This window comes from Caretta caretta, chromosome 6, assembly GCF_965140235.1.
Source record: "Caretta caretta isolate rCarCar2 chromosome 6, rCarCar1.hap1, whole genome shotgun sequence".
In the NCBI taxonomy this organism is placed as follows: domain Eukaryota; kingdom Metazoa; phylum Chordata; order Testudines; family Cheloniidae; genus Caretta; species Caretta caretta.
In genome coordinates, this window is record NC_134211.1 from 32,242,157 (window position 1) to 32,269,976 (window position 27,820).

At 40.5% G+C, this 27,820-nt stretch overlaps 1 protein-coding gene across 3 annotated transcripts in view; it reads right to left on the reverse strand.

Moving 5' to 3' along the window:
* Window positions 1-27,820, reverse strand: part of TRIM66 (tripartite motif containing 66) — an 82,894-nt gene that overhangs the window by 51,004 nt on the left and 4,070 nt on the right. The window contains exons 1-4 of one of the 3 annotated variants that reach the window (XM_075129396.1): window positions 24,787-24,852; window positions 22,496-22,549; window positions 6,703-6,806; window positions 1,811-1,958 (exon numbers count right to left, since the gene is read on the reverse strand). In XM_075129396.1, the coding sequence (XP_074985497.1) occupies window positions 1,811-1,958; window positions 6,703-6,711 (157 nt within the window). In that variant the 5' untranslated portion in view covers window positions 6,712-6,806; window positions 22,496-22,549; window positions 24,787-24,852. Of the gene's footprint in view, window positions 1-1,810; window positions 1,959-6,702; window positions 6,807-22,495; window positions 22,550-24,786; window positions 25,476-26,866; window positions 26,992-27,820 lie in introns of those variants that run through there. The other 2 variants (XM_048854860.2, XM_048854859.2) reach the window with 2 other exon arrangements.

Consider the following 27,820-nt stretch of genomic DNA (forward strand, 5'->3'; position numbering starts at 1 on the left):
TAGCCATAGTAGATCATCCTCCATGTGGACGACCATTACAGGGGGACGAGACAGACTCTGCCAGTGATTTTCAGATATTTGCTGAAAGCAGAGGAATGATGAGACTCTGGAATCTTGGGTTTCATTCCAGGCTAGAGAGAAGCATGCTACAGTGATCACAGCCTCTTCTGTCTACTACCCCCAAGCTTGACCCTTTCTGTGCCATTCCCGCTAAACTGACTCTGTCCCTGTCGTTTCTTCCTCATCCCTGAATCCTCAAATCAGTCCCAGTCTATTTGCATACTCAGTCCCAATCTCCATGCCTTAGTCTTCTCATTCCAGTCTCAATCTCTTTGCCCAGCCAGTCCCACTTCTTCTCCCATACACCAACTTCTCATCAGATCTGCCTTCCGTCTTCCCTCAACTGGTTCTCAGTCTCCTTGTCCATCATGTCCCAATCTCCTCCTCTCCTCCAGTTTCTCTCTTCCCCTACCCTATCTTCAATACTTGTCTCACCTGGCTCCTTGCCCCAATCTATTCCTTTCCCTCCCCTTTGGTCCAGTTCTTGTCCCCTCTGCATTCTTGTCAGGCAGCTTCCTCCTTCATGCTGCCTGGGCACCAGCAGCAATGTCACAGAAAGCACAGGAGAGCCAAGCTCCCTAACTTGCCTGGACCTACCATTACAGGGGAAGTCTGACCTTGACCCAATAGCCCTGGGCCAGAGAACACTCAGTTGCTCTGTGAGGATAAAAAAAGCATTGCTCAGTCAAATGTAAGAGCTGTGAGGAGATGAGTATGCTTGTTGAGCACAGACTCTTCAGCAATCGTAGCTGCTACACGTTAAGAAATCTCTACTGAACATATGCAAACAGATATTTTTCAAAGGAAATCCCTGCTCCAAATCACAGAGGTGCTCCTGGGTGGCTGTGACTGTGGGACATGAACGGAAGAATTTGCATTTGTAACCTGGAAGTGTTAAAGAGTTCCAAAGTGTTCCATTTCCAGTGGAACTGCTTTCTTTTCCCAGTGAAAGCATAGCACAGGGGCACATGTTTGGTTATGAGAGAGTTATCTATTAGAAGAACCACCAAGCAAAGTTCACCTCCTCTGATACAAACGCTCTGAGATGAGGGCACGCTTGCTTCCACAGCCCAACATACATCCCAACATGGTATCTGTTTGACTCCATGAACATTCACATTTTATCTCAGGATAGAGCAAAAAGGACAGTTTCCAGCTTGGGTGATAAGCCTCTTATCCTTGGCTCGGATTGGAGCCTAGGCCTCAGCTCAGGTACGTGGTTGGACATCCCCTGACACTGGAATAATAGGCCAGGATCAGTTTATGCCTAGCCCTTGCACGGGTGTGCAGGGGGATGGAAAGAGCCTTCCCCTTCCTCCCTCACGTTACGCAGACCAAACCACCAGTGTGTTGCAAGGGGGCAATTGGCTTCAATTGCTTCTTTGGTGTGTCCCTGGAGGCAGATATCCCACAGGGAACAGGGAGGAGCCATGTCCACACAGGCACACTGGGATCAGGCTGCAAGATCCTGAAGGACTGTACAGCCTGAAAAATTGCTGCGCACTGGTAGGGCTTTTTGGAGGGATTGTGCCTCCCTTAAACACAAGCGCCAATCCTCCCCATGGGGTGGGGTAGCATTGACTTTGTTGGTGCAAGGTCAGCTCTTCGGAGCTGTAGAATGTTGTCTATCAAAACCCCACTTATTGTATGCATAATATTTATTCACAATCATTGCAAAGTGCAGACTCTGTGGCGGTCCAGCTGAATTACCCCCACAAAAAGAACAAAGCTTCAAAGTTTATGGTTCTACCTGAAGAGCCCTTCAGGGGGACAGACAGGAAATGGTCTCCAGTTTCTTTGCCATGTCTGTGTTCCTCTGTACATGAGCTGCACAGCCACTTATTGCAGTTAGTACACAGACTGTGAGCAGGTCTCTTCTCATTACACGTGGAACAGCTCTGAAAAAAAAAAGAAAAAAGAAAAGGTGCAATTCCATGCAAGTATAATTAAATGCAGAACTCCTCCAATGAGCTTGTAGAAACTACTTCATTTAAGACACTGATTCAAAACCTTGGCGGTTTGGTTACGCCAATAACTGTGAGCACTGGCCCTGATTCTTTTCTCTCTTACACCAGTGTCATTCAATTGACATCAATGGAATTACTCCTGGTTTACACTGGTGCAAGAGAGAGGAGAACAAGATCATCAATGGATATGTTTAAATCAAAGCTGGATGTCTTTCTAATATTCTCTTGTTGAAGAAATAGTTACAGGTTTGATACCAGAATTACTGGGCAAGGTTCTATGGCCTGTGCAATGCCGGAAGTCAGACTACATGATCATAATAGCTCTGGCCTTCTGTTCCTAAAAATCTATTAATTGATAAACTAAGAATGGTCTGATTTCAGTGCACGGAATGAGTGGGGATAGTTGCTTCTCAAAAAAATGGAACTTGCAGAGGATAAGAGGTCATTTGTATACCCTTAATATTAGTACCATAACAGATAATGATGTACAAACACAAGAAAACAAATCAGTGCACAGGAATTGTAAGTCCCTTCATGAACATGATAGAATATTGTCCAGTCTGTGAAGAAAAGTTTAACCAAATCTAACCAAGCATCACAGATCCAAGGGATTGGTACTACAGCCCCCCGCTTTGGAACAGTCTCGTGGGGGTACCCCTTCAGTGTTCCAGACCCCTTAAGGTTCTCACTCTTCCTCCAGGATAAGACAGGATGGCTTCACCGCTTCCTTAGGCTGGACCTCTGGGCCTTCAGCACTCTTGCTTCACACGGTGAGTTCAACTGAGACAGATTCCTGATGGAGAACTGTACGCTCTTCAGAGACTAATATACCTCACCCAGCCTTTGCAGCAATACTCACACAGCGTTGTCAAAACAGTAGGGTTTATTAATTAGTCGACAGAAACATAGCATAGGAAATCATTAGGTTAGCACAGAGAACTGAAAGTTAAAGAATGGTCTGTTCTGGTTAGCCCAGGCCTAGTCAAGCTGTACTAAACCCCATTCAAGCTCTCTGTCTGACCACCTTAGTCAGACTCTGGGCAAGAGCCCTGACTCCTCCAGTAGCCAACACTTATCCCCTACCTCACACATCTCCAGTCCTTTGATATTTACATAGACCATGCATAGTTGTTTTTTTTTTTTTTTTATCTTCAGAGCACTTTTACACACATTAATTAATTCTCACAATACCTCTCAGAGATGATAATATTTACTTACCTCCATTTCACAAGATGGGCAGTATGTGCTTCCTCTTTTACCATACATGTAAAGAAAAAGGCTGAAGCAGAGAGGGTGACTTGCCCAAGGCCACACAGGAAGTTAGGCTTAGAGAGCCAGGATTAACTCAGGAGTTCCTGGCTCCTGCTCAGGTATTCAGACTACACCTCTCTTTTAAGTGCGGATTTCAAGACCATTCACCCAAGGAGCTCAGAAGCAAAAACAACTGAGCAACTCAAGCACACAATACATACATTGCAAAGCAATTACCCTGATAAGTTGCCAAAAGGCCAACTGAAAAAAGTGAGGCTGGAATTTCAACTCACCAATCAGGGTAGCTCAGCACGGTGTGGTTTATCAACTAGTATACACTTGTACACTTAAGTCCTTCCACAATTATCATCATTTATTTTTATTGCAGTAGCACCTAGAGGCCCCAGTTGACAACAGGGCCCCAGAGTGTACACACACACACAGTAAAAGACAGACCCTGCCCCAAAGAACTTACAATCTAGACAGACAAAGGGTAGGAGACAGGAAGGATCACTACATCCATTTTATAGTTGGGGTACAGAGAAAGAGTAAGTGTCTTCCCCAAGCTTACCCAGGAAGATAACTTTACAATAGAGGTTATCTGTCTATCCCATTTATAATGAATCCATCACTACAGTGTCCAAGATATGGTCAAGATCTTGGAGTATCACTTTGGTTATCTTTATACCATTAATTGCTCCCCTAAAATGTGACATTCATGTTGGCTACCACCTGAGTGCAACGATAAACCTCTACCAAAGTCAGAATGGCAAGATGTAGGACTTGATCCTACATTTCTTTTGCACCCCAAATTCTCATTCCCTTTAGCAACATTGCCAAGTCCAATTTGATCAAGCCAGCTAACAGATTTGCGCATAATTTTCAGATTTAGCTGCCTAAAGTTAGGAACCTAAATCCATATGTAGGCACCTAATTATGGGGACTGAATTTCAGAGCTCCCAGTTAGGCCATTTTTATGGAACTAGATGTCAACTTTAGACACCAAAGTCTGAAAATACTGGCCTTCATGTCTTTCTAGCAGCCTCATAATTTGAGGGCCTTATGCTGCTCCCGCTGATGTCACTGGCTAAACTCCCACTGACTTCAGTGACAGCAGGATCGGGCCCTGGTTTTCTCCTATTTTTCCTTTTATAAAGGCTTCACTGTTATGAGACTATTTATAAAAAAAGGAACATTCTTCATTCCCCTGTAGGATTCCTGTACTCCTGTGGGAATTGTTTTCTTTTTGAATTGCTCTTCGGAGTCCTAAGGGACTGAAGAAAAGAAAATCTTCTTACTGGAGATCTGAGAAATATCCCAATGCCTTTGAAGAGGCTAAAAGATTTATTCATTTGATTTCCTTCATACACTGGCTCTCTCTAGAAAGTAGATGAATTGAGTTACGATAATTAAGAAAACTCAATGTAATAAGAACTTTTATCACTGCAGCAGCATTGTGTAAATTTTGCTCTTACTATCTTTGAAGAAAGAAAAGGAGTACTTGTGGCACCTTAGAGACTAACAAATTTATTTGAGCATAAGCTTTTGTGAGCTACAGCCACAAGTACTCCTTTTCTTTTTGCGAATACAGACTAACACAGCTGCTACTCTGAAACTTATCTTTGAAGAGTATGTGTGAAGTGATCCTTCCTGGTTCACATAATGATACATTGCATATAAATAGCACCTTTCATCTGAAGATCTCAGGGCACTTTACAAACATTATTCATTGAATTCACACAGTACCCTCTAGGAGTTAGGTATGTATTTCTAGAGATGGGGAAAATGAGGAATGGGAAAGTTAAGTGACTCAGAGCAATTCAGGGGCATTGGTAATCAACAGAAGGCTGAACAGAGCTAAAACACAGAAGACAAAGATGGTGTTTGACCTTATGCTTTTCTCCCACTGGATCCTGGGGCCAGTCTCCAGAACAACTTAGAGCAACCTCAAGACTTCTGTAAGTTGTTCTGGCTGATAACCCACAAAGGACCATTCCATTGGCAGTGCTGGGGTGCAGCAGTGCTCTGGCTGTACCCTTGATATGTCCCCTAAGTTGGTAAAACCTGCTAAAGGAATCTCCAATGCCAGAGGAATCTTTAACTGGATATTTAAGCTGGTTTTATACCTCCCTGGAACTGAGAGAGGCACAGAACAGATGGAATGGGTCCGTGATCTGGCCCAGAGATTTGAACCCAAGAATTCTAGCTCTTAGTCACTAGCTCTAACCATTGGGCAACACTTTTGACTCCAGTAGAAAAAAGGATAAAATAAATCAGTCAATAGTTTGTAAAGTAGTTTTGATTCATTTAGTGCTATTTTAGCTCCTCATTCCAGTGCAATATAATCATTTTCCAATGTCTTGCTTCCTCATTCAGGAAGGGTATTATAGTGAGATAGAGAGAGCAGAAATAAACAAGAACAATTCCCCTGGAGCTGGACAAACACTTAAATACAGTGGAAACAGTACAATTAAACTAGTATAGGAGAAGACTATACATAACTAAAACACTAAATTGCAAATCAACTTTTTTAAATGGCACATGAGAAGCATATTTGTCTCCAGGCATATTGTTTACATAAGGCCACAGCAAACGACAAAATGTCTCCAACTTCTCAGTTACATCCATTCTATCCTGATGAAAGACAAAAGTTCTGGGAGACTTCCCTCAGGATTGAGGAAGAACTTTATTTGTTGTTGTTATTATTATTAGACTGACATCTCTATCATTTAACAGAAGCAATCAATTTGAGACAACCATACAACCAGTAGCCTTTGTCACTGCTTACCTGGCCCTAACAAAGGAACAGAGGATACTGAGAAACACAGAGTGAAAGGGCTATCCAGCATCTTGCTGGATGCATCAGATGCATTTATTACCTGTACATCACTTTTATAATGAATGAAACATAATTCAAGAGTGAAATCCTAGCTCGTCACTGAGAAACCTAACTTTGGTGGTAAGTTGGGTTTATTTGAAAGACAATTCTACCCACTAGAAACTTGTGTTCTGTGCTACTCAGTTTGATGTTGCAACAAGTCAAAATTGTCTGTGCTCCACTGTGGCTAGTGCTGTGGTGACTGACAAAGTGTTTTCGTGCAATACAACTGTTAAGGGAAATAGTTCCCTCCAAGGGCCAACCTAGGGGCTTAGCAGCAGGGATTTGTATTGCCACATACTCATGCCAAAAGCCCAGTCCTGCACCACTGAAGTCATTGTCAAAGCTCCCACTGACTGTAATGCCTTGCTCTTCACACAGGGTGAGAAAAGTGCTTTAGAGGCAGTATGTTCAGTCCCTGGGGATGACTGAAGAGCTGCAGTGAAATTACAATGCTATATAAAGCTACTCAAACAACAAATTTTGAGTCTGGTTATCGGTTTTCAAAAGACTCATGCTGCAACCTATTTAGCAGCCTCCACTTACCCTTGCCATAGCTGGATTTGCTGTGGGAAAGTCCTTGAGAAAGAAATTTTCAACTACATCGCCTGCGAAGCACGTCTGTTTGCACACAGGACATGAGAGGATACCTGAGCGAAGAAACAGAACAGCTGTATGAATCAGGAAATGAAATAAACCACACTGAAGTACTGACAGTTCTTTGATATCACACCAAAAGGCTTAGTTCCAGGAAACTCAACTCTTCATCAACTAACGAATTACATTTGCCTAGTTTTGGCACAGTACAAAACACTACTGTGACTCTGTGATTCTATGTTCTATGCTGCACTTATCACTTTTGGTATCTGAGTACCTTCAAATCCACACAAGCTCTTGAAGTTCTGATAAAAACTGTTAATCCACCAGTATTTTCTTACATTAGCTATTGTTCTTTTGCGACAACCTTTCATTCTCCTCCCCACTGGTGAGGCCTCAGCTGGAGTAGTGTGTCCAATTCTGGGTACCACATTTTAGGAAAGGTGGATAAATTAGAGGGAGTCCAAAGGAGAGCAACAAAAATGATAAAAGTTTTAGAAAATCTGATTTATGAGGAAAGGTTAAAAACTGGTCATGTTTAGGTATAAGAAAAAAAGACTGATGGGGGACCTGACAACAGCCTTCAAATATCTTAAAGGCTGTTATAAAGAGGATGGTGATCAATTGTTCTCCATGGCCACCGAAGATAGGACAAGAAGAAAAAGGGCTTCATCTGCAACAAGGGAGATTTAGGTTAAATATTGGGAAAAACTTTCTAATTATAAGGTTAAATTCTGCAATAAGCTTCTGAGGAAGGTGGTGAAATCTCTATCATTGGATGTTTTTAAGTACACATTGGATAAACACCTGCAAGGGATGGTCTAGATGCACTTGGTCCTGCCTCAACGCAGGGAGCTGGACTTGACCTCTCAAGGTTCCTTACAGCCCAACATTTCTATGATTCTACAAAAAAGACTTTTGGGGTCTTAATATTCAAGAGAGTAGTTGCTGTGAAATCACCAGGCAGAACAACTCATGTGAGTAAGGGGCTGTAGGACAGGGTCCTTTCTTGACATGAAATTCAGATGGCTACTCTCTTGTCGTTTCCAGGGGAGAATGAACACTGGTATTTTCTATACAAAACAATATCAGAATTCTGTGTTATGAATTCTCATACTATTGACACGTTAATGAGAACTAAAATCACCAGTACTATATTTTTCTGAACTATTTGCTTAAATAGACCAGGAATGTTAATGTGATTTTTTTTTTAATTCCACATATTAGTTTGAAAAGGACGAAGGATGAGATTTTCAAAAGCACTTAAGAAAAACAGGAACATAAATTCCATTGAAAGTCAATGGGACTTGTGCTTCTTCTTCTCTTAGACACCTTTGAAAATTCCATCAAAATTTCTTTAGCCAACATTAAAACCAGAACTCTTGGAAGTTAGCCTGCACAATCTCGTTATATTTGTTTAAGAGCTATATGTGACAGGTTGCCCTCCTTCAAGATGCCACCTGATGTGCTGAGATATCACTGAGCCCGCCTGGGCACCCTTTTTACCTGTCTTGCTGAGCCAGGCTTTTAAGCCTCCTCTAGCACACATACAGGCAGGGCCACACCCAACTACGGAAAGACAGACACTGAGATCAGCTCTGGGAAGACTCAGCTTTAAGGGACTTGCCCCAGCACTCAGGTGTCCACCTCCCTTGGAGTGTAGACCCAAAGGTATATTAAGAAATCCGCCTCCTTCCTCAATGTGGAGGAAGGTATACACAGCCTCTTGCCCCCTCTCCTCCCAATTATGAATTGCACAAACTGGGTTACATTATAAACAAGAAATAAGTTTATTAACTACAAAAGGTGAATTTTAAGTGAATATAAGAGATAACAGACAGAACAAAGCTGATTACTGAGCAAATCAAACGAAATATGCAAGCTAAGCTCAATATACTCAAGAAACAGGTTACAAATTGTAATCTCTTACCCTAAATGTTATTTTAGGCAGGTTGCAACGTTTCTGTAGCTTAGAGTTCCAGTTATATTTCTTTTCAGACTGGACCCCCATCTCAGTCTGGACTCCCCACTTGCCTTCCCTTCAAGTGTCTTTAGCAGTCTTTCTTCCTGGGCAGACCAGCCATGGAGAGGAGGAGTCCTGTTTGCCTGCCTCCCCATCCTTAAATAACGTTTACATAAGGCGGGAATCCTTTGTTTCCCAAACTTGACCCTCCTCCCCTTTTAGTGGAAAGTTACAAGAAGTCCAAGATAATGTTTAGTATCAGGTGACAAGACCACCTGACCTAGCAGCGACACAGTTACATCCCAGGATGCCTCCCAGAAGGGGGAGAGATTAGTATCTTCACAATCTTGTTGTTTCCTTCTGATGGCTCATCAAATCTGATGGCCTGTCAGATGGTGGGTGTCTTAGAATCATAGAATATCAGGGTTGGAAGGGACCTCAGGAGGTCATCTAGTCCAACCCCCTGCTCAAAGCAGGACCAATCCCCCATAGTTGTCCCAGATCCCTAAATGGCCCCCTCAAGGATTGAACTCACAACCCTGGGTTTAGCAGGCCAATGCTCAAACCACTGAGCTATCCCTCCCCCCCATACCCCAATACACACCCAGTTGTAATTGTTACATGTAATTGTCTTCCCAATACACACCCAGTTGTAATTGTTACATAGTCCATATTCCTAACTTTAGATACAGAAATGATACATACATAAAAATTGGATAATCACATTAAGTAAATCATAACTTTTCCAATGGTATTTTACATGAGCCATCTTTCATAAAGTATCTCACAGTTATGTCATATCCATATCGTAAGCATATCTCCATAAAGAATATGGAGTGTAATGTCACACTATAAAAGCACAGATTAGATAGTACATTAAGATCTCACTTCACTTCCGTTTGGTATTTATTTACTATTGAGATGCTCAAAAAGAGTCTTCAAATCTCAGGAGGAAACTGGTTTCCGGTAATGAATATGGGCTTGATCCAAAGCTCAGGGAAATCAATGGGAGTCTTTCCACTGACTTCACTGGATTTTGGATGATGCCGCTAATATTAGCTAATTTACAAACAGTTTGATAAATATTCCTAATTTGGTCACTTTATCCATCACCTTCCTTCTCCTGACACACTAACATTTCAGATAGCATATAGGTAGCACTCTGAACAGAGAGTACACTTCTCATTTGAAAATTAGGCCTTGTCAAGGTATCTCAGGTTGATCACCCAAAAAGTTAGGTATGCAAAATGACTAGTGACTTTTGAAAATCTAGGCCTTGGTGCTCCAAAGTAAAACATATTATACAGGTATAAAATGCATTGGTGACATCAGGCTGCTTTCTCTTACACTGCCATTTAGAGTGGTTAACAACATAGTAAAGACCCAATTCTACATTACTGATGTCAATGGGAGCTTTGCTGAGAGAGAGGAAAGTATAGTGATGTAAGAGGACTAGGCAGCTCATGTAAGGCCCACCTTCACTGTTCATGCCTCCATCCCCCTAAGCATGATGTCACTACAAAACACAATCTATTTTATCCACTTGTCCCTTTTGACTGTGAGCTCTTCAGGCCAGGGACTCTGTTATCTGTTCAACACATCTTACCTAGCGTACAGCACCATATGCAGCTTCCGCACTATGGAAAATAATAAAAGTAGTTTCAGAATGACTGTGTGCACATAATATTCAAATAGGTATAATATACACTGCCTTGCAATAGTTTTACATAGCAACCACTAATCAAGGTCAAGCCAAAGGAGGAAATAAGCTGCCCACAGAAACAAAAGCAGGTTGCAAGTTTCTGAAAGATCTTTTCACTATGACAGAGCACTTAACACAACAAATACAGGAAGAGAGAAAGAAATTGCTCTGCTCTGCTACCAGTGATCTCTTAATATGTCTCAGTGTCTAAGGAATGATCATTCAGTTCCTCTCCTGACTAGTATACCAATGGGAATTTTAGTCATTACAAATGTTGGGAACCAACATTGCCATTCAAGTAGCTGTTCCAAGCTCTGAAAACGCACCATATCTATAATAACCCTAGCCAGTTCACTCATGGGCCTCTTGCAATAGGAAACTCACACTCTTGACATACTGTATGGTGTTTTTTCCCTCAGAGCACACATCCACTTTTGACTAAGATGAAACCACCAAAATAATACACGTGTGAATTATAATGGACTTGAACCTAATTCCTCAGAGATGAGGGTGGTGCATTCATGCAACAAATCCTTTTTAATCTTAGTCCTTAACTTTCAAGTGAGCACAGAATTTTGACATTAGACATCATGACCTCCTATCTCTTTTCAAGCAATCAGTTTATGATAACAGAGGGCAATGTTTTCCAGGGCTAAATGAGGTAAACTTATTTAAGTTTATGTTTTTAGTAATATTTTTAGACTGGTACTCAGTTATGACTTCAAACCAGAATGACGTTATTATACATGCTGTCTTCCTTAACTAAAAATATTATTCTAGAAAGAAAATGCCTTGTAGAATAATTGCTCAATCTCGGATGGCTGAACACCACTTATCCCTCTAAGAAGTTGTGTACAAACGGCAGGGACTAAATAGAATAATGTAATATTAAGTTGTCCATTACCTTTGAAATTAACTAGATTTGTGTCAGCGATTTTCTGGGGTTTGAATGTTTTCCAGTTTCTTATTGTTAATTGTCCTTGGGATCCCAATCCTGCAACATTTTGCCAGATAAACATGCCTGATCACAGGCCTGATATTACAATGTGTTGAGCGTACGCAATTCCTAGGATTGGGTTTGTGTTACTTTCATAACAGCATTTTGCAGTTTAAGTAATTTGGCAGAGATTGGTCACATAAATCAAATTCCAATATCAATATGTGTAAATGCGCATTGGTGAATCATTCAGTGAGATCTGCGATTAAGTTCATTTTCATTTACAAAACTTTTTAAAAACTTAAAATTTCATGCATTCTTGTCAGAACAGAACTTGCCAAGAATTGTCCTCACTATATAAAAATTATATGACTCCTTTACAGGCTCTGCTCTTGAAATAAAAGTAAAACATTTTAAAAGTGTATAGTTTCATATTTTCTTAGCTCCCATTGAGGGAAAGACTGTGCCTTTGTCCTGGGTGTTTGCATGGAGAAGGAAGACCTTCCCACTACATGTCTGACTGCATAAGGCCTATTCCAGTTATAGGTGGAGAGGTGTGGGATACAGGCCTGGTGTACACCAGGTCTGTATCCCACAGTACAGTACCAGGTTGTGCTGGTTACAAGCCATCCCAGTAGAGAGGGGTTTGCATACAGCTGGCACCACTGTGACTGCTTTTGGGTGTAACCAGGGGCGCAAAGCCTGATGGAAGACAGCAGCTATAAACAGCCAGAAGCAGCTATAAACCCAGAAGAAATGGGCATTGGAGGACTTCATGCCTGGGGGGAATTCTGTGGTGGCAACATTATATATAGAATGTTTGTGAGAGTATGTATTCTATAATGACAGGTTTCAGAGTAGCAGCCGGGTTAGTCTGTATCCGCAAAAAGAAAAGGAGGACTTGTGGCACCTTAGAGACTAACCAATTTATTTGAGCATAAGCTTTCGTGAGCTACAGCTCACTTCATCGGATGTGTTCAGTGGAAAATACAGTGGGGAGATTTATATACATAGAGAACATGAAACAATGGGTGTTACCATACACACTGTAACCAGAGTGATCACTTAAGGTGAGCTATTGCCAGCAGGAGAGCGGGGAGGGGGGAATGGGAAATAGTTTTACTTTGTACAGGACAGGCCCAACAAAGAAAATAACAGAACGCCACTAGCCATCACCTTCAGCCCCAACTAAAACCTCTCCAACGCATCATCAAGGATCTACAACCTATCCTGAAGGACGACCCATCACTCTCACAGATCTTGGGAGATAGGCCAGTCCTTGCTTACAGACAGCCCCCAACCTGAAGCAAATACTCACCAGCAACCACACAACAGAACCACTAACCCAGGAACCTATCCTTGCAACAAAGCCCGTTGCCAACTGTGTCCACATATCTATTCAGCGGACACCATCATAGGGCCTAATCACATCAGCCACACTATCAGAGGCTCGTTCACCTGCACATCTCTTTGGTCACTCGATTACAGACCTAAAAGTGGCAATACTTCAACAAAAAAAACTTCAAAAACAGACTCCAAGGAGAGACTGCTGAATTGGAATTAATTTGCAAACTGGATACAATTAACTTAGGCTTGAATAGAGACTGGGAGTGAATCGGTCATTACACAAAGTAAAACTACTTCCCCATGTTTATTCCCCCTCCCCCCCCATTCCTCAGACATTCTTGTCAACTGCTGGAAATGGCCCAACTTGATTATCACTAAAAAAGGTCCCGTCTCCCTCCTCCCTCTCCAGCTCTCCTGCTGGTAACAGCTCACCTTAAGTGATCACTCTGGTTACAGTTGTGTATGGTAACACCCATTATTTCACGTTCTCTTTGTATATAAATCTCCCCACTGTATTTTCCACTGAATGCATCCGATGAAGTGAGCTGTAGCTCACGAAAGCTTATGCTCAAATAAATTTGTTAGTCTCTAAGGTGCCACAAGTACTCCTTTTCTTTTTATGTATTCTATGTGAACTTTTATTTGCCACAACAAATGCTGTAGCAAACATGAGTGCTTCACATTACTCTGTAAACATCTACACCCACTATTCATTTACTATTCCTGTTTACATATGACATTTCATCACAGATCAATATTTTTACACAGAGGACTCTTCCAGCTGCAAAACTTACCAGACTGCCTAATGACTGGCATTCTCCATATAGAAAGTTAAAGGAGGACCAACAGCTGTCAGAAATAAAGAGTACCATCTTTTGATGTTTGTGGGAACATCTGTGTGAAAATCTCCCATTTATATCATGAGAAGAATGGACCCAAAAGTCAGTTATTAATCATTCTTTCCACAGAACTATTACAAGCACAGTTATCCTCTTCAGGTGGCCTGAGGTCGGATTTTGTCTGAAAATTAAATAGCCACTTTAAAAAAAGATTGTAATTTAAAAAAGATAAAATATAACTACAATTCCACACATATTTAAAACATAACATTTCACAACATCCTAGTTCCATAGCACTGTCCTTGTTTTGCTTTTTTGGCTATTAGTTACATTATTTTATTTCATGTTTTATCTATTTATCTCTGACAATTGTAGCTAATTGCCTTAGTACCAGGGCAGTATATCAAAATGATATTGTCCTATCCGTGATGGTGGAATCTTTCCCTGCTTATCAGAAATAAAATTTCTATGTGCACCTTTTACGTAAACCATTAACAACTCTGCTCTCTAGAGATATGTGCAAATATAACAGGTGCACAGGCATACCTAAGGCAATCTATGCTATGGGTACAATGCCATTACCACAGCTCTCCCAAGCCATTACCATTGGCGCAGGTGGGGAACACCTGTGAATTGCAGTATGGGTGGTTGCTAGGCTCAGAGCTAGCTTTCAAATGGTCATGTGAGGTCTTCAGATGGCATCTGCCACAAGTTTTTGTTTTAGCAACAGCAACGTGAGTGAAGAAGCAAATAAACATTGATTAATAAGTCTGGAACAAAAAATGTACTTTGCAGGTAATTTTTTTAAAAGACACATGGGTTCCTGCTCTAATACTATTCTAGTCAATGGGAATCTTTCCATGAATTGGATCTGGCCCTTGGAGACTTTGAACCAGTTCCTTACACACAATACTGCAGCCCAATCAGTGTAAAAACTGTAAATTCCAGACCAATGGTTCTCAACCCAGAGCCAAAGCAACCTCAGGGCCATACAAGTAGTATATATAGTGTGTGGAGAGCTGCATATGTGGCCCACAATGGTAAATAGGTTAAGAACCACTAGACTGTATTCATGCCTAAAACAGTTAGCAAGACAGTGGCTTAGGGCTACAGAATGCTTCTCACAATGACTCAGAAGAAAGTCAATCAGCAGAGCAGTTTCTAGAAATGGGAAAATGCATGGAGTTTAATGAGAGCTGCCCCCAAAGTCATTATTCCACTTGGATGTTATGGTGGTGCATATCCTGGACTATACATGACACACTGGGAATTTTTACTGGCTGGCTAGCAAAAGCAGTGCTTAAGGTATTTCCATGTCAAGGGCCATTTCATGCAGATCTGTCATACTGTAAAATGGGTTAATACTGCAATAATGTATTTTTGCTACATTCCAGTATTATGCAGTTAGCACAAATATTTTATAACAGAAATTATATCTATTCACCTACACTTAATGGGGTGCTTGTGGCCTCAAGCAGGCTAACATGAATTTAATTTGTGCTTATCTGCCAGAGACCAGGGAAATGCAAAATATAAATAGTATTTACTCTTTTATAGGAGTCAGAATTAATGTTTTAAAGAAATATTTCAGCATCTTTCACGCTTAAAAATAACATGGTCCTCGTGACTGTCCAGGAGCCTCATTTATTTTGAGAAATGTAGTCACATTAGCAAATTTGGAACAATCAGATTTTTTGATGCAGAGAAAGTTTCTTCTAATTTAAAATCACTGGATATCTAAAATTGAACCACTAGGCACTAAATTGCCCAGATTTTATACCCCATCCATGACACTGAAGTCAGTGCAGTTGCATGGAATGTGAGTCACATAGAATATGGCCCCAGATACCAAACATGATATTAGGATCTTTATTACTGACATGCATTCAAATGTGGGTGAACTCTGACCATCTAAATGTCTTGAAGTATATCTGAAACATCTGGCTAAATGAGAGTTAAGTAACCATGACCTATAAACTTGAAGCTCCTCTTAGATACACTTCTGAGATGCTTCTAACTCTCAAGTTCTCAGTGTGAAGAATACCAAGAAAAGTCAGGAATAGAAGGAACAACTAAAAGAAATTACTCAGAAAATTCTAGATACATGGCAATACTGTACGGGGGACATTCTTCGACTTATGCAGCTGCCAATATGCATTGCTAATGGGCTAAATATCTCCCTAACAGATCATGGGCTATTCTTGAAATTCATGATTAAGATTTCTTGTCCTTCATGATAGACATATTTGCATCTTGCTGAATGAGTTCAGTTCAGATAATGGGACTTCACTTGTGATACTTTTTATATATATTAAAGAGTACACTGTAGAAATGCTCAACACTCACATGCATTCTACAAAAGCTTAACTATTCTTGACATTAAAAATACACTATAGAATGGTTATCCAAACTAATTATAATGAAATTAAGCAAGCTGGACAAATAGCCTGTATGTACTTTTGTAAACAGTGAGACAAGTAACAGCTGCTTCAAGAGTATAAAGTGCTTATGCTAAATCTCGCTGCAAAGCTTATACTTAAAATGTAGATTGCTGCTAAACCACTGTTTTCTTAAATAAAAAAAGAAAACAAAGCAACTCATGTTTGCTTACCTGTCCTCTGGATAAACAGTCACCTGAAAAGGTGCACAAATCAAAGTCACTAAGCACAGGAAATGGGTTGTTATTAAGCAGAAGTCCATACATAGTACCCCCTAGCAACAGCCTTTTCTGTACAGTATCATTTGATGATGAAAGAAAGTGATTAGACCTTTCTGCTTAGCATCTGGAACTGCTTTCCCTTCTTCATTCAAGAAACATTCACAAAGTAACAAGGTCAAGATAAGAGGTGGGTTATTAGAAGGCACACACCCAAGATCCACCTTATTTTCCTCCCGGTTTATTTCTTGCTCTCACCTGAGATGCTTTTAGGCCTTTTTAAAGTTTTCTTGGCTGTATTTTTCCAGAAGTGTTGAAATACAGATCACACAGTAAGACAACAACAGCATCCACTCTCTTTCTTGTTGGATTGTCTTTCAAACCTCAGAGTAACTTTTAATAGGTGCTCAGAAGGAAAGAAATGGGAGTCTCTCTGCTTCAGCTAAATGAATATCACAAAGCCATTCACTCTCAGCGTACCCTCTGCAGACTATTCCCTACAAATCTTTCTAGACTTCATCTCTCAACATTACCTATAAACAAACAAGGTTCATTTGTTTCAGGAACCTGTACTTTACAGACAGCTCATTTAAATGTATCATTATTACGGCATCGTTGGTGAAGGAAAGCATTGCCCTAGAGACTCACTGTTTATACGTATGAAGAATGATGCAATAGCTGTATCTAAATTGTAATCCAACACAGAATTATAGGATTCAAACAACAGAATCTGCATTTCAAGAAATCATGCAACCACTATATCTGAATCAGGCCCATTATTTCTCCCAAAACTTCTAGAAACAGAAGCTGAATCTCTTTCATGGGTAAAGGGTTGCTGAGAACCCCATGTTGTTTATATGTAATTTACTCTGGCAAGGAGATAGGAACATTTGCATAAAAATCTGATCTTTTTCCTAGGAGTTCATTAGCTTCTCCTGTTTACTAATCAGCTGAAATAATTAATCTTCTACTTATGACATCACAATTCATTGATGTGCAGCGGATTATGATGTCACAGAGGCTAATAACTTCAGGGATGCCAACAAGGATCCTAAGATTGGACTTGAACCCAATTTCTTCATGAGTTGTGGGATAGGCTACCTAATAAGCCAACACTGAAATTCCAGATACATGCACTCATAGCTATTTCTCAATATATCTGACCTACTAGCAGGCACTACAAGACCAGTGAGGGCCACTCTGTTTTGAAGTCATTCTCAGAAAAGTCTTCTTCAGATGTTGTACATGAAGAAATAACACTGCTGCAGCCCTGAAACTGTTCCATCATTCCTTCATGGTGTACTACGGAGCATGAAGAAAAGCACCATGGAAGCTACCATGAAGAAGGCACAATGCATGCACCCACTGGAGCTATAAAAACACCTCTCTTCTCTGAGAGATGTTCTCACTTTGCCACGCTGTGTTTGCTCCTTTTTCATGGATCGCAGATCCTGCAAATTCAAGTCAGCTATGTCACTCACCTCAGCAATAGTAACTAAATTGAAGGTGCACAGAACATTCATACTAATGAACACAAGAAAGCAGTCAGTGGGCCCAATATTCAAACACAAACACCTAAACTGGATATCTAAATCCCACACATGGAGTTTTAAAATCAGCATTCAGACAAACAATACCAAACACCCCCCTTGCCACAGGTAACACACAGGCCTTGAAGTATGCCTGGAGCTCAACAAACATGGACTCTGACACATGACATGGAGAGGGAATTCCAGAGAATAACGAAACTTCAGATATACAAATCTAGTTACCCAGTGGATCTCAACAGCCAGTATAAGATATAAGGAGAGAGTAGTCTCCAAGGTACACAGGACCTACACCATAATGAAATTTATGAATCAAAATTGACACCCTGAATTGGACCCAGAGATTAACTGGAGGCCAGTGTAGTCTTTTGACTACAAGTGCCATATGCTCCCTGAGAGAAATACCCATGAATAAAGAGCTGATGTGTCAGAGTGCCCTTCAAATTTTGCTACAAATACAGTAAATTGCAGTAATCCATGAATAACTGGCCACGTCTACATCTCCTCACCAAGCACAGAGACCCTGGCTGATTTTAAACTGTAGATCCACCACTTCTAAACTGAGTATCACAGGACTCAACTTACAGTTTTGTTTCAAGGCCCTCCAACTCCAGCCCTAGGTCAAGCTTTAACACAAGAAAAGCTCAGCTCAAGTGTCTGCTTAATAAATCGGAACTGACAATCTCTGATTGTTCTAAAAATTGCTGATCATAAAGAAACAGGCAGCAGGCATATCATACCCATCACATTTCTACCTGCTGTCCAGACATTGTTGAGGGGAAAGAGGGTAAGGCAAGAAGTGCAAATACCAGGATAATTATTCTCAGAGATCATTAGCTAATGCTCAGAGCTGCTGGCATGGTTCACGGTTTCCTTAGAGATCCAATTATAGGCTATAGGAAACAGTTTTAAAGAAAACTCCCCCTATTTTACAGGTTCATATTTATCTAACAAAACCCAGCTGCTTTGCTTGCCTTTTGGGTCTGGCAGCTGAACCACAGAGTGAGATGAGCCAAATTCCCCAAAATTCATTTAAATGGACCAAATTAGAAGCCTGCGGACAGCAGAGATGCTTTTCCATGCTTCTTGATGAGGTTTTCTTCCCTCCCCCTTTTGAAACAATTCATATTTTGTGCTTGCTCTAAACCTCTTTGTGGATATCTAATTAAAACAAATGAGTATTCTCTTTCAGAATTAACAGGTGTAATATATTGCATCACTTGCACTATGTGATATTGCATCAAAACAAGATTATTTGTTGCCCTCATAATCTGGCTGCTCTAACACAGGCCAAATTGAAGTTAATAGCTTCTTAAAAAGCTGTACTGACACCCACATTTTAATACAATCCAGAAGAATGCTTAAATCAACATGGAATATTGCATGCTGGGACCTGTAGTCTCCACAAACCACACCTTCATATTGAAAGTGACTGCAGAGTAAAAGGAGACAGAGCGATTAACTTGTTTCATAAAGAACAATACACTTCTCTCATTAAAGACAGCTCAGAATACATGAATGCTAATGTGATCATCAGTTAGGCAAATTTTTGATGCCTTTCACCAATTACCTATAAGATTTCACAAGTAGGCATTAGGTGGTAGGGCTGCTACATAATATCTGCTCTTCCAGTTTAAGACAACTGTATATTTTCAACAGCAGCCATGTTGACTCCGTCTAAAGGTCTGCTTTAGTTGAGTTCAGTTTGCAGTTCTTCACTACTTGACCTTTAGTATGTATTTTCCTGTCATTTTTGAATCTGGGTATTGAGTTCTCTCTTACAAAAGAGTGTCCATCAGTGGGTAGTTCCGACTTATTCATTTCAATTTTACTCCTGGAGGAATCCTGTGCCACTGCGCAAAGCAGAATTTTTCTGAAATTAACATTGTGGTGCAGAATTTCCTTTCCCACACAGAAATGGGCTGCAGTGCTGCTGGCCGCCACAAGGGGCCGCTGGACCCAGCAGAGCCAAGCTCGCAGATAGACGACATTGCTGGGGGAAGGAGGAGGAGGAGGGAGCTAGAGGGTTCCTGACAGCTGCAGTTCTCAGCGCACCCTGAGGGAAGGACAGGGTGGCATGCAGGAAACTCCACGCAAGCCTGGGACTGAGCATTAGGTTGTTTCTCCCTCTGGATCCCTGGGCTCGGGGGGGGGAAGAGTGTCTGAGCTGGGGGGAGCCACATCTGGGCTCTGGGGGGGGAAGAGTGTGGGTATGTGGGCAAGGGGAGGCCCTGCAGCTGGGCTCTGGGGTGAGAGGGTGCAGGCATCTGGGCTAGGGGGAACCTGCAGCTGGGCTCGGGTGTATTAGCTGGGGGGCGCCCTACAGTTGGCCTCGGGGGGGGGGGGGGAAGGGTGGAGGTTGTGGGTGTCTGGCCCCTTGGCTGGGCTCGGGAAAGGAGAGAACGGGACAGAGAAACAGGAAATGGGTTGTCATAGGGGTTTCTTTAACTCTCTACTCCTGGGGGGGAAATTGTGTGTCTGTATTGTTACAGACATACTCGCTGACTGGTATTTTGAAATAAATTACCAAAATAATTGAAAGTGACATGATTATGTAGTGTCATTTTGACAAATAAAATTTGCAGAATTTTAAAACATTGTGCCCAGAATTGTTTATTTTTTGGCACAGAATGCCCACAGGAGTACAATTTGTAGGCTAGCTCTGTAATAATTTTGCCATAAATATTATTATACAAGTCATGGAAACCCAATGATATCATGCACAATTTATTTATATGGTTTCACAGAAAATAAAAGTCATTCCACAGGATGAATTCAAACAAAGATTTAATAGTAATAAAAATTATTATTGAAATTTTCAACTTCTAGAAGGCTTTTCATCTATTCATTTCAAAGCACTTTACAGAGGTGGGTAAGTATCATTCTCATTTTACAAATGGAAACAAACAGCTTGCCTAAAGTCACAAAACAGAAATGTAACCAGGGCTTAAACTCAATCAGTACATGCTAGCATGGTGTGTCAGCACCTTTTTCATGCTGCCTTCTTATGATTCAGAATCTAAGCTTTCATTAAAAAAACAGTCTCTAGCTGTTATGGTTGCTAATTTAATCTTGAAAACATGACCTGAGTATAACTGACACACAGACATCTACCTATGTTGTAGAACCTGACATCATAACATCTCAAAGGGTGCTAACTCAGATACCTGATGATAAAAAAAAATTAAAATTAACTATTTCATTTCTCAGCAAAGCCTGTAAGACAGGAGAGGGAGGATTATATGATGAAGAACTGAACAATATACAGGCGCCACAAGGGAGCTTTTTCAAGGAAGGAAAACTAAACACAAGGAACCCCCCAGCAGAGACCATGGATGCATTCGGATTGCAGTGAGGGGCAGCCAAGCCCAAGGAGACCAGACAGCATACCTGAGCAAATTTTAAACATCTGCACAATCTACTGTGGGGGTGTCAAGGTTCCTTCCCCACTCTGAACTCTAGGGTACAGATGTGGGGACCTGCATGAAAGACCCCCTAAGCTTATTCTTACCAGCTTAGGTTAACAACTTCCTCAAGGTACAAACTTTGCCTTGTCCTTGAACCCTATGCTGCCACCACCAAGCGTGTTAAACAAAGAACAGGGAAAGAGCCCACTTGGAGACATCTTCTCTCCTGGGGAAGGTTTGATAAAAATCTTCACCAATTTGTATAGGTGAACACAGACCCAAACCCTTGGATCTGAAGAACAATGGAAAAAGCGATCAAGTTCCTAAAAGAAGAATTTTAATTAAAGAAAAAGTGAAAGAATCACCTCTGTAAAAATCCGGATGGTAAATACCTTATAGGGTAATCAGATTCAAAACATAGAGAATCCCTCTAGGCAAAACCTTAAGTTACAAAAAGATACAAAAGCAGGAATATACATTCTATTCAGCACAGCTATTTTACCAGCCATTAAACAAAAGAAATCTAACACATTTCTAGCTAGATTACTTACTAACTTTTTACAGGAGTTCTGAGCTGCATTCCTGATCTGTTCCCGGCAAAAGCATAACACACAGACAGACCCTTTGTTCCCCTCCTCCAGCTCTGAAAGTACCTTGTCTCCTCATTGGTCATTTTGGTCAGGTGCCAGCGAGGTTATTTTAGCTTCTTAACCATTTAGAGGTGAAAGGGTTTTGCCTCTGGCCAGGAGGGATTTTATAGCACTGTGGACCGAAAGGTGGTTACCCTTCCCTTTATATTTATGACAGGGTGGTTTCTCATGTACGTAGAGCTTACTTTGTAGTCAGAGCCTGCTTTTTTATTGTGGGAATACCACCTGTTTCCCCCCATCCAAATCTGTCCTTTGAATGAAACACTTTTCCGAACACTAAACACATTCATCCTGTGGAGCTACACAAGGGATGAATGTGGCCATTACTATTTAACATGTAGAAAGATTGGAAAACATATACTGAATTACAGAAAAAGTAAATGAGTAAAACCACTAACTCCCACTGATTTCCAAGGCCTCCCATTACCAATAAAATGTTCAGTCACCAAACCTGCAAAGATCATGGACTTTTATGTCCTCTTGTCAGAGCTGTCCTCAAATGAAATTCACTGACTTAAGTTCCCATGTTTTTAAACCACCAGCTCTCACAAATCAAGTCTAAGGTACTCCCAGTTTCCCCAGAGTGTCCAGCTTACCGCCGATGTCTTGCTAACACCTCTTCCTGAGCAAGAACACTGAGCTGCAGCTTAACACGTACTTTCTTCGCAACCGCAACAGCCATTAAGTAACTTACCCAGTGCACTTTAAATCCACCTTTGCAGCAATCCTAGAGGCATCACAAAGACAACTGAAAATGGGAAGAGATGGCTTAATCCTGCCATCTCATAATTTGTACTACTGTACTGAAAGACAGGGATTAAAATACATCTCTATAACTAAGGGCTTTATTTATCTTAGATTGCCTTCATTTGGAAATGTAATAGATTTTCCCCCTCACTTTGCATTTGATTGCATTTAGGGCTTGTTGATAAATCGTTGCCGAGTCTGAAAACACTTGTGAAGAATTGAGTTAGCTGACTTGGTGCTGAAGACAATTTTGTGCTAAGGACATACTAGAACAAATCATGTTCAGCATCATGTCACCTAACTGATTCAATGATTTATCTGGGTCTATGCTGATAATACAGTCATGGTCAGCATCACATAGCTAACTTAATTCTCTACAAATGTGTTCAAGCACAGTAACATTTGGTAAAACACAATAACATTTTGTAGTATAGACAAGCCTTTCCCAGCATTTTCAGCCATGGATTTAAGTGAGACACAGATGTGTCTTCTTTGCTGCTCATGTTGCTCAGATATTAATTAGAGGTTTGCACCTGATGTCTTCCTTAAGTTTATTGGGTTATCACTGTTGATTGGTTCTTTTCTCTGCTATTTCTCCTATCTGGCTCTTACCCATAATTGCTCCTGATCTATAATAAGCTAAGTTGGGAAGCAACGCATTGCAGCTTTCAGCAAAACTCTGTTTCAGGGGTGCTAGATTAGCATGTTCAGGTCCACTAGTGCTGCGGGTTAATAATTCCTGATCCACTCCACAGGCAGTGGATCAGGAATTATGATCATTATACATGAAAAAAATATAATATTTTAAAAATATAATTAATCCTCATCATAGCTAAATCCAATGTAACCAAGGATGACAAAGGGCTCTACAATGACGAGAATCATCATCATCTCCATTCTGTATTTGGGGAAACTGATACACAGAGAGGTTGAGGCCAACATTTTCAAACTAGGATACATCCAGTTAGGCTCTGGTATATCAGAGGCTGAGTTGAAAAGAGAAACTAGTTCTCCTGGAATTGATAGTAAAAAGCCACCAGAGAGCTTAGATACCACTGTGGTATGTAGAAATACCAGAGGACAGTTAATGGTACCCTTTTGTAATTTATTTGAAGTGACTGTTCATTCTCTTACTCTAGTCTTTTACATTTTTTACTCAGTTCCCTGCACATGAATAGCCTCCTTCTTCCTCTGTGCTAAGTGACTTCCCTTTCCTCTTCCAACATTTCTTCCACTTAGCCTTTCAACAATGATCTGCTTCCTAGTGCTGTTTCCAGCCACTCTCACATCTGAACCATTTTGGTTTGTGTTATCTATCCAATTCAGATTCTCAGCTCTTCGCATCAGGGACTATGTCTTCCTAAAAATTTCTAACAGAACTGCTCTGGAACTGTTACAAATTAATAGGATTTTTTTTTCTTACAATCAGTGTTAATGTTTTCTCAGTAAAAAAGTGACTGAATTCAACAAGCTAGGTTCTAGTTTAGCATATTACCATATCTGTTTGATTGTGTGTCTCGTTCTACAATTCAGAAACACCTGTGCATTTATTTTTAAATTAACTACTAAAAACTCTAACCACAACTTCATGCTCAACAGAGCCAGATTCACAAAATCCTTGGCTTTGCAACTGAAGAGCACTAAGCTTAGTTTAGTTAAAAACTGATTGAGTCAGTATGATAATTACAGTATATAGTGGAATCTACTTATGATGAACTTGAGATGCAGTAAAATGGAAGTGCATCAGAATATATACACTGCAATTTTAGTTATAATGACCTTCGATAGAAGTGAAGGACCAGATCGAGATATCAAAATCTATTCTAAATTTTTCTATGGAAAAATTGTTTACCTGAGAAAGTTCCATTGTATTCAAAGAATTGTGTAAAGAAGTTATAGCCTAGCAGCTACCTTACAATACCTTTTTGTAAAACAAACATCCAGGATGTTGACACTTGTTTAAAACAATTAATTAAAAACAAACTGATTATGTGAGTTTAAACATTTTTCCAAATTATTTAATTTGTCTCTAATAGATTTGTTTTTCCCAATAAAAGTTCATTTAGGGGAGAAGGTACCCCACCCATCTCTTTCTCATTTCTAATTTTAAGTCTCCTAGTAATTCCTTTACAACATATTTTAAAGAATAATTGTGTAAAAAAGTGCTTCTCAATCGGCCTATTCCAATATTGCATTATAAAGTGCCTAAGAAGTACAAAATAGTTCATGAAATGTTACCTTCATACATAACTTCACGTTCAGTGGGAGTGTAATTGTATCCTTGAATCAAATCTGGAAGACAGTCCTTACAAAAGGAGTGAAGACAAGGCAGCAGTCTGGGATCTCTTCTCTTTAGTTCCCATTTGCACACCAAACAATTCCTCAACAGATCTAGGCTCTCCATTTTCCTAGTCCAAAGTTTGACATCAAGGACACTAAAAGTCACAAAATGACTCATTACAACCACTTTCTACTTAATGAAGCGCTCGGCCACCCAAGTGAAAAATACAAGCCAACTGCAGGAGGCACGTTCTCAAAAACATTTATTCAGCCCCTTTGAAGAAAGGGGAAGTTCCTTGCAGGTGAAAATTGCACACCCACATTACTGAAAATAACGTTTTCTTTGCAGATTAGCGTGTTGGAAAGAGTGGTTTTAGGCAAACAAACCAAAATTCCATTCTCAGTACGTAGTGCTTGCTACTTTTGATAAAATCTGAGGCATACTGTACTGTGGATCTATTTATAGTAATGCTAACTGTCTAAATTCTCACACGCTGTACTCTTTCTGCTTGCAGTTCTCAAAGCGGGTGGAAAATGTTCCAACTTTTTCTACACTTTTTTCCCAATGTTTTACAATCAGCAAGAGAAATAAACGGGAATAAGGGAATAAACAGTTAAAACCCCATTCCCATTTGAACAATGCATGTTAGAAAGCTGCATACAGAAATGCAAAGATACTTGTAATTATGAACGTTTTTGCTTCTAAAGATTTAATAACGTGCCCCTTACACTCTGTACAAATGGCATCTTGGGGTTCCATGCTTACTGCCTCTCAAAGGCTACAAATCAAATCTGCTCCCTTTACAAGTAAAGCAATGTTTTCCCTAACTTTAGCCTGCGATTTCCAAGTAAAACTGTGTACTTGCTGGCTTATGCCTCAACCGAGATTCTGAAATTGGAATTGAAGTCTCAGTTCCAACATGGAAATAATCCAAACATGCAGCAGGAAACTTTGGAAGTTACAGCTCATGGAGTTTCCTTCTTGTTATTTTATAGAGAGGGGAAAAAGGTGAATGTAGTTCTGCCCTCCCCTACTCCCTGAAATAAATTGAATATTTCATCCCATTGGGCCACAGATCCTGAAAGATCCTCAAAGGGCAAGGGACACATCTACACTGCTGTTCATTGCTTCCACTTTGCTGCTTGGCCCTGGAAACATGCTTTCTACAGGGACTGTCTCTGGAGCTCTCCTATAAAGGAGCTCCACATCACAGGAGGGAAACAGCTCAAACATGTTTGGACTGTATTAATTGATGTTGCCTTCTCCCATGTGTATGGGCAGGGGAGAATCCACAGGAACCCTTCACCCATACCCTTTATAGAGCCATTGCAGAGGGGCTTCTGTGGGGTAGGAGAGAGAGAGAGAAGCATGCTGCAGAAGCAGAATACCCCACTTCTGCAGGTGCAAATGGCCCCTGCACACAGGGGAGCACGCGTCACTTAGGTAATCACTCTCTTCATGGTGTGTGAGCCAAGACAAATCCAGCTGTCTCCCACAATAATATAATATTTAAATATTCAAATAATATTGATTTAAATTGGGGATTGGTCTTGCTTTGAGCAGAGGGTTGGACTAGATGACCTCCTGAGGTCCCTTCCAACCCTGATATTCTATGATTCTATGAATATCGTAACAGTTCAGAATGCAGAGATGCATTTGTTTCAGACAAGTTGACTAAGAACTTCACCCCACCCACACAAAGCGCTAGATGACATATCTAATAGTTGTCAAGATACATCTCAAAAGTGTGCCTTTTCTACTTTCATCCAGCTTTTCCAATGGATAGAAATCCTGATGTTCTATTTTATTTGTGTCAAGCTCTTCCACAGGGATTTACCAAGTATTCACATGCAATAATTGGTCTAGGACTCCTCCAGTGACATTTTTTTCTTTCTTTAAAAATAACCATGCCATTGGGAATAATCTGCTGCATTCCAAGGGCAAAAAAATGGTGTCCATTCAGAAGTCAGAGGAAAAGGACAAAGTGGAAAACAGAGGATGGCTATTACTTGAGCCAAAGAAGTCCTCTCAGCCTACCCATGTCCCCTTCAACAGGATTACCAGAGCTGAATAGAGAATTGGGCCACTCAATATCAGCCAGAGCTTTCATGTTTCACAGAAGGGCTCCCATTCCACACCACAAAGTAGCTCACTTCCGCCTCCTAGAAATATAAAATCATAACCTATTACATCAAAATAAACTTCAAAAAGAGGAAAAAGCAATGAATGCAGAATACAAGAAATTTGCTGAACTGAATGCATATCCTTTTTATTTAACAAACCCAGCTGGAGAGACCATAATGTAGGTGCAGTGGCTTTATACAACAGAATAAACAGGATGACATACTGTTCCCATAGACTGCAATTCCATTCTAGCTTCCATTAGCAAGACAGGAATTGTGCAATTGTGAAATGATCAGTTTTGATGTTTCCTGCAAGCTTTTGTTCTTTAGAGGTCATCTGGGGAAAGTACTCGAGAAAGCTTTATTGCAGGCACAAGACACCTACCCATTGAACACATATAACATTTTCATATCACTTAAACGAGACAGGTTTCAGAGTAACAGCCGTGTTAGTCTGTATTCGCAAAAAGAAAAGGAGTACTTGTGGCACCTTAGAGACTAACCAATTTATTTGAGCATGAGCTTTCGTGAGCTACAGCTCACTTCATCGGATGCATACCGTGGAAACTGCAGCAGACTTTATGTGTCATATTCTCTGTGTGTATATAAAGTCTGCTGCAGTTTCCACGGTATGCATCCGATGAAGTGAGCTGTAGCTCACGAAAGCTCATGCTCAAATAAATTGGTTAGTCTCTAAGGTGCCACAAGTACTCCTTTTCTTTAAACGAGACAGAGACACATTATGTGTTTCTCATTTAAATTATACAGTGTTACTAGTCTGCCCTTTACAAGATTAATGCCCCCTTACCAAAAGATATTTATTACATCTGAGGGGTTCAGAAAACAACAAATTTTCCCCCTTTACAAT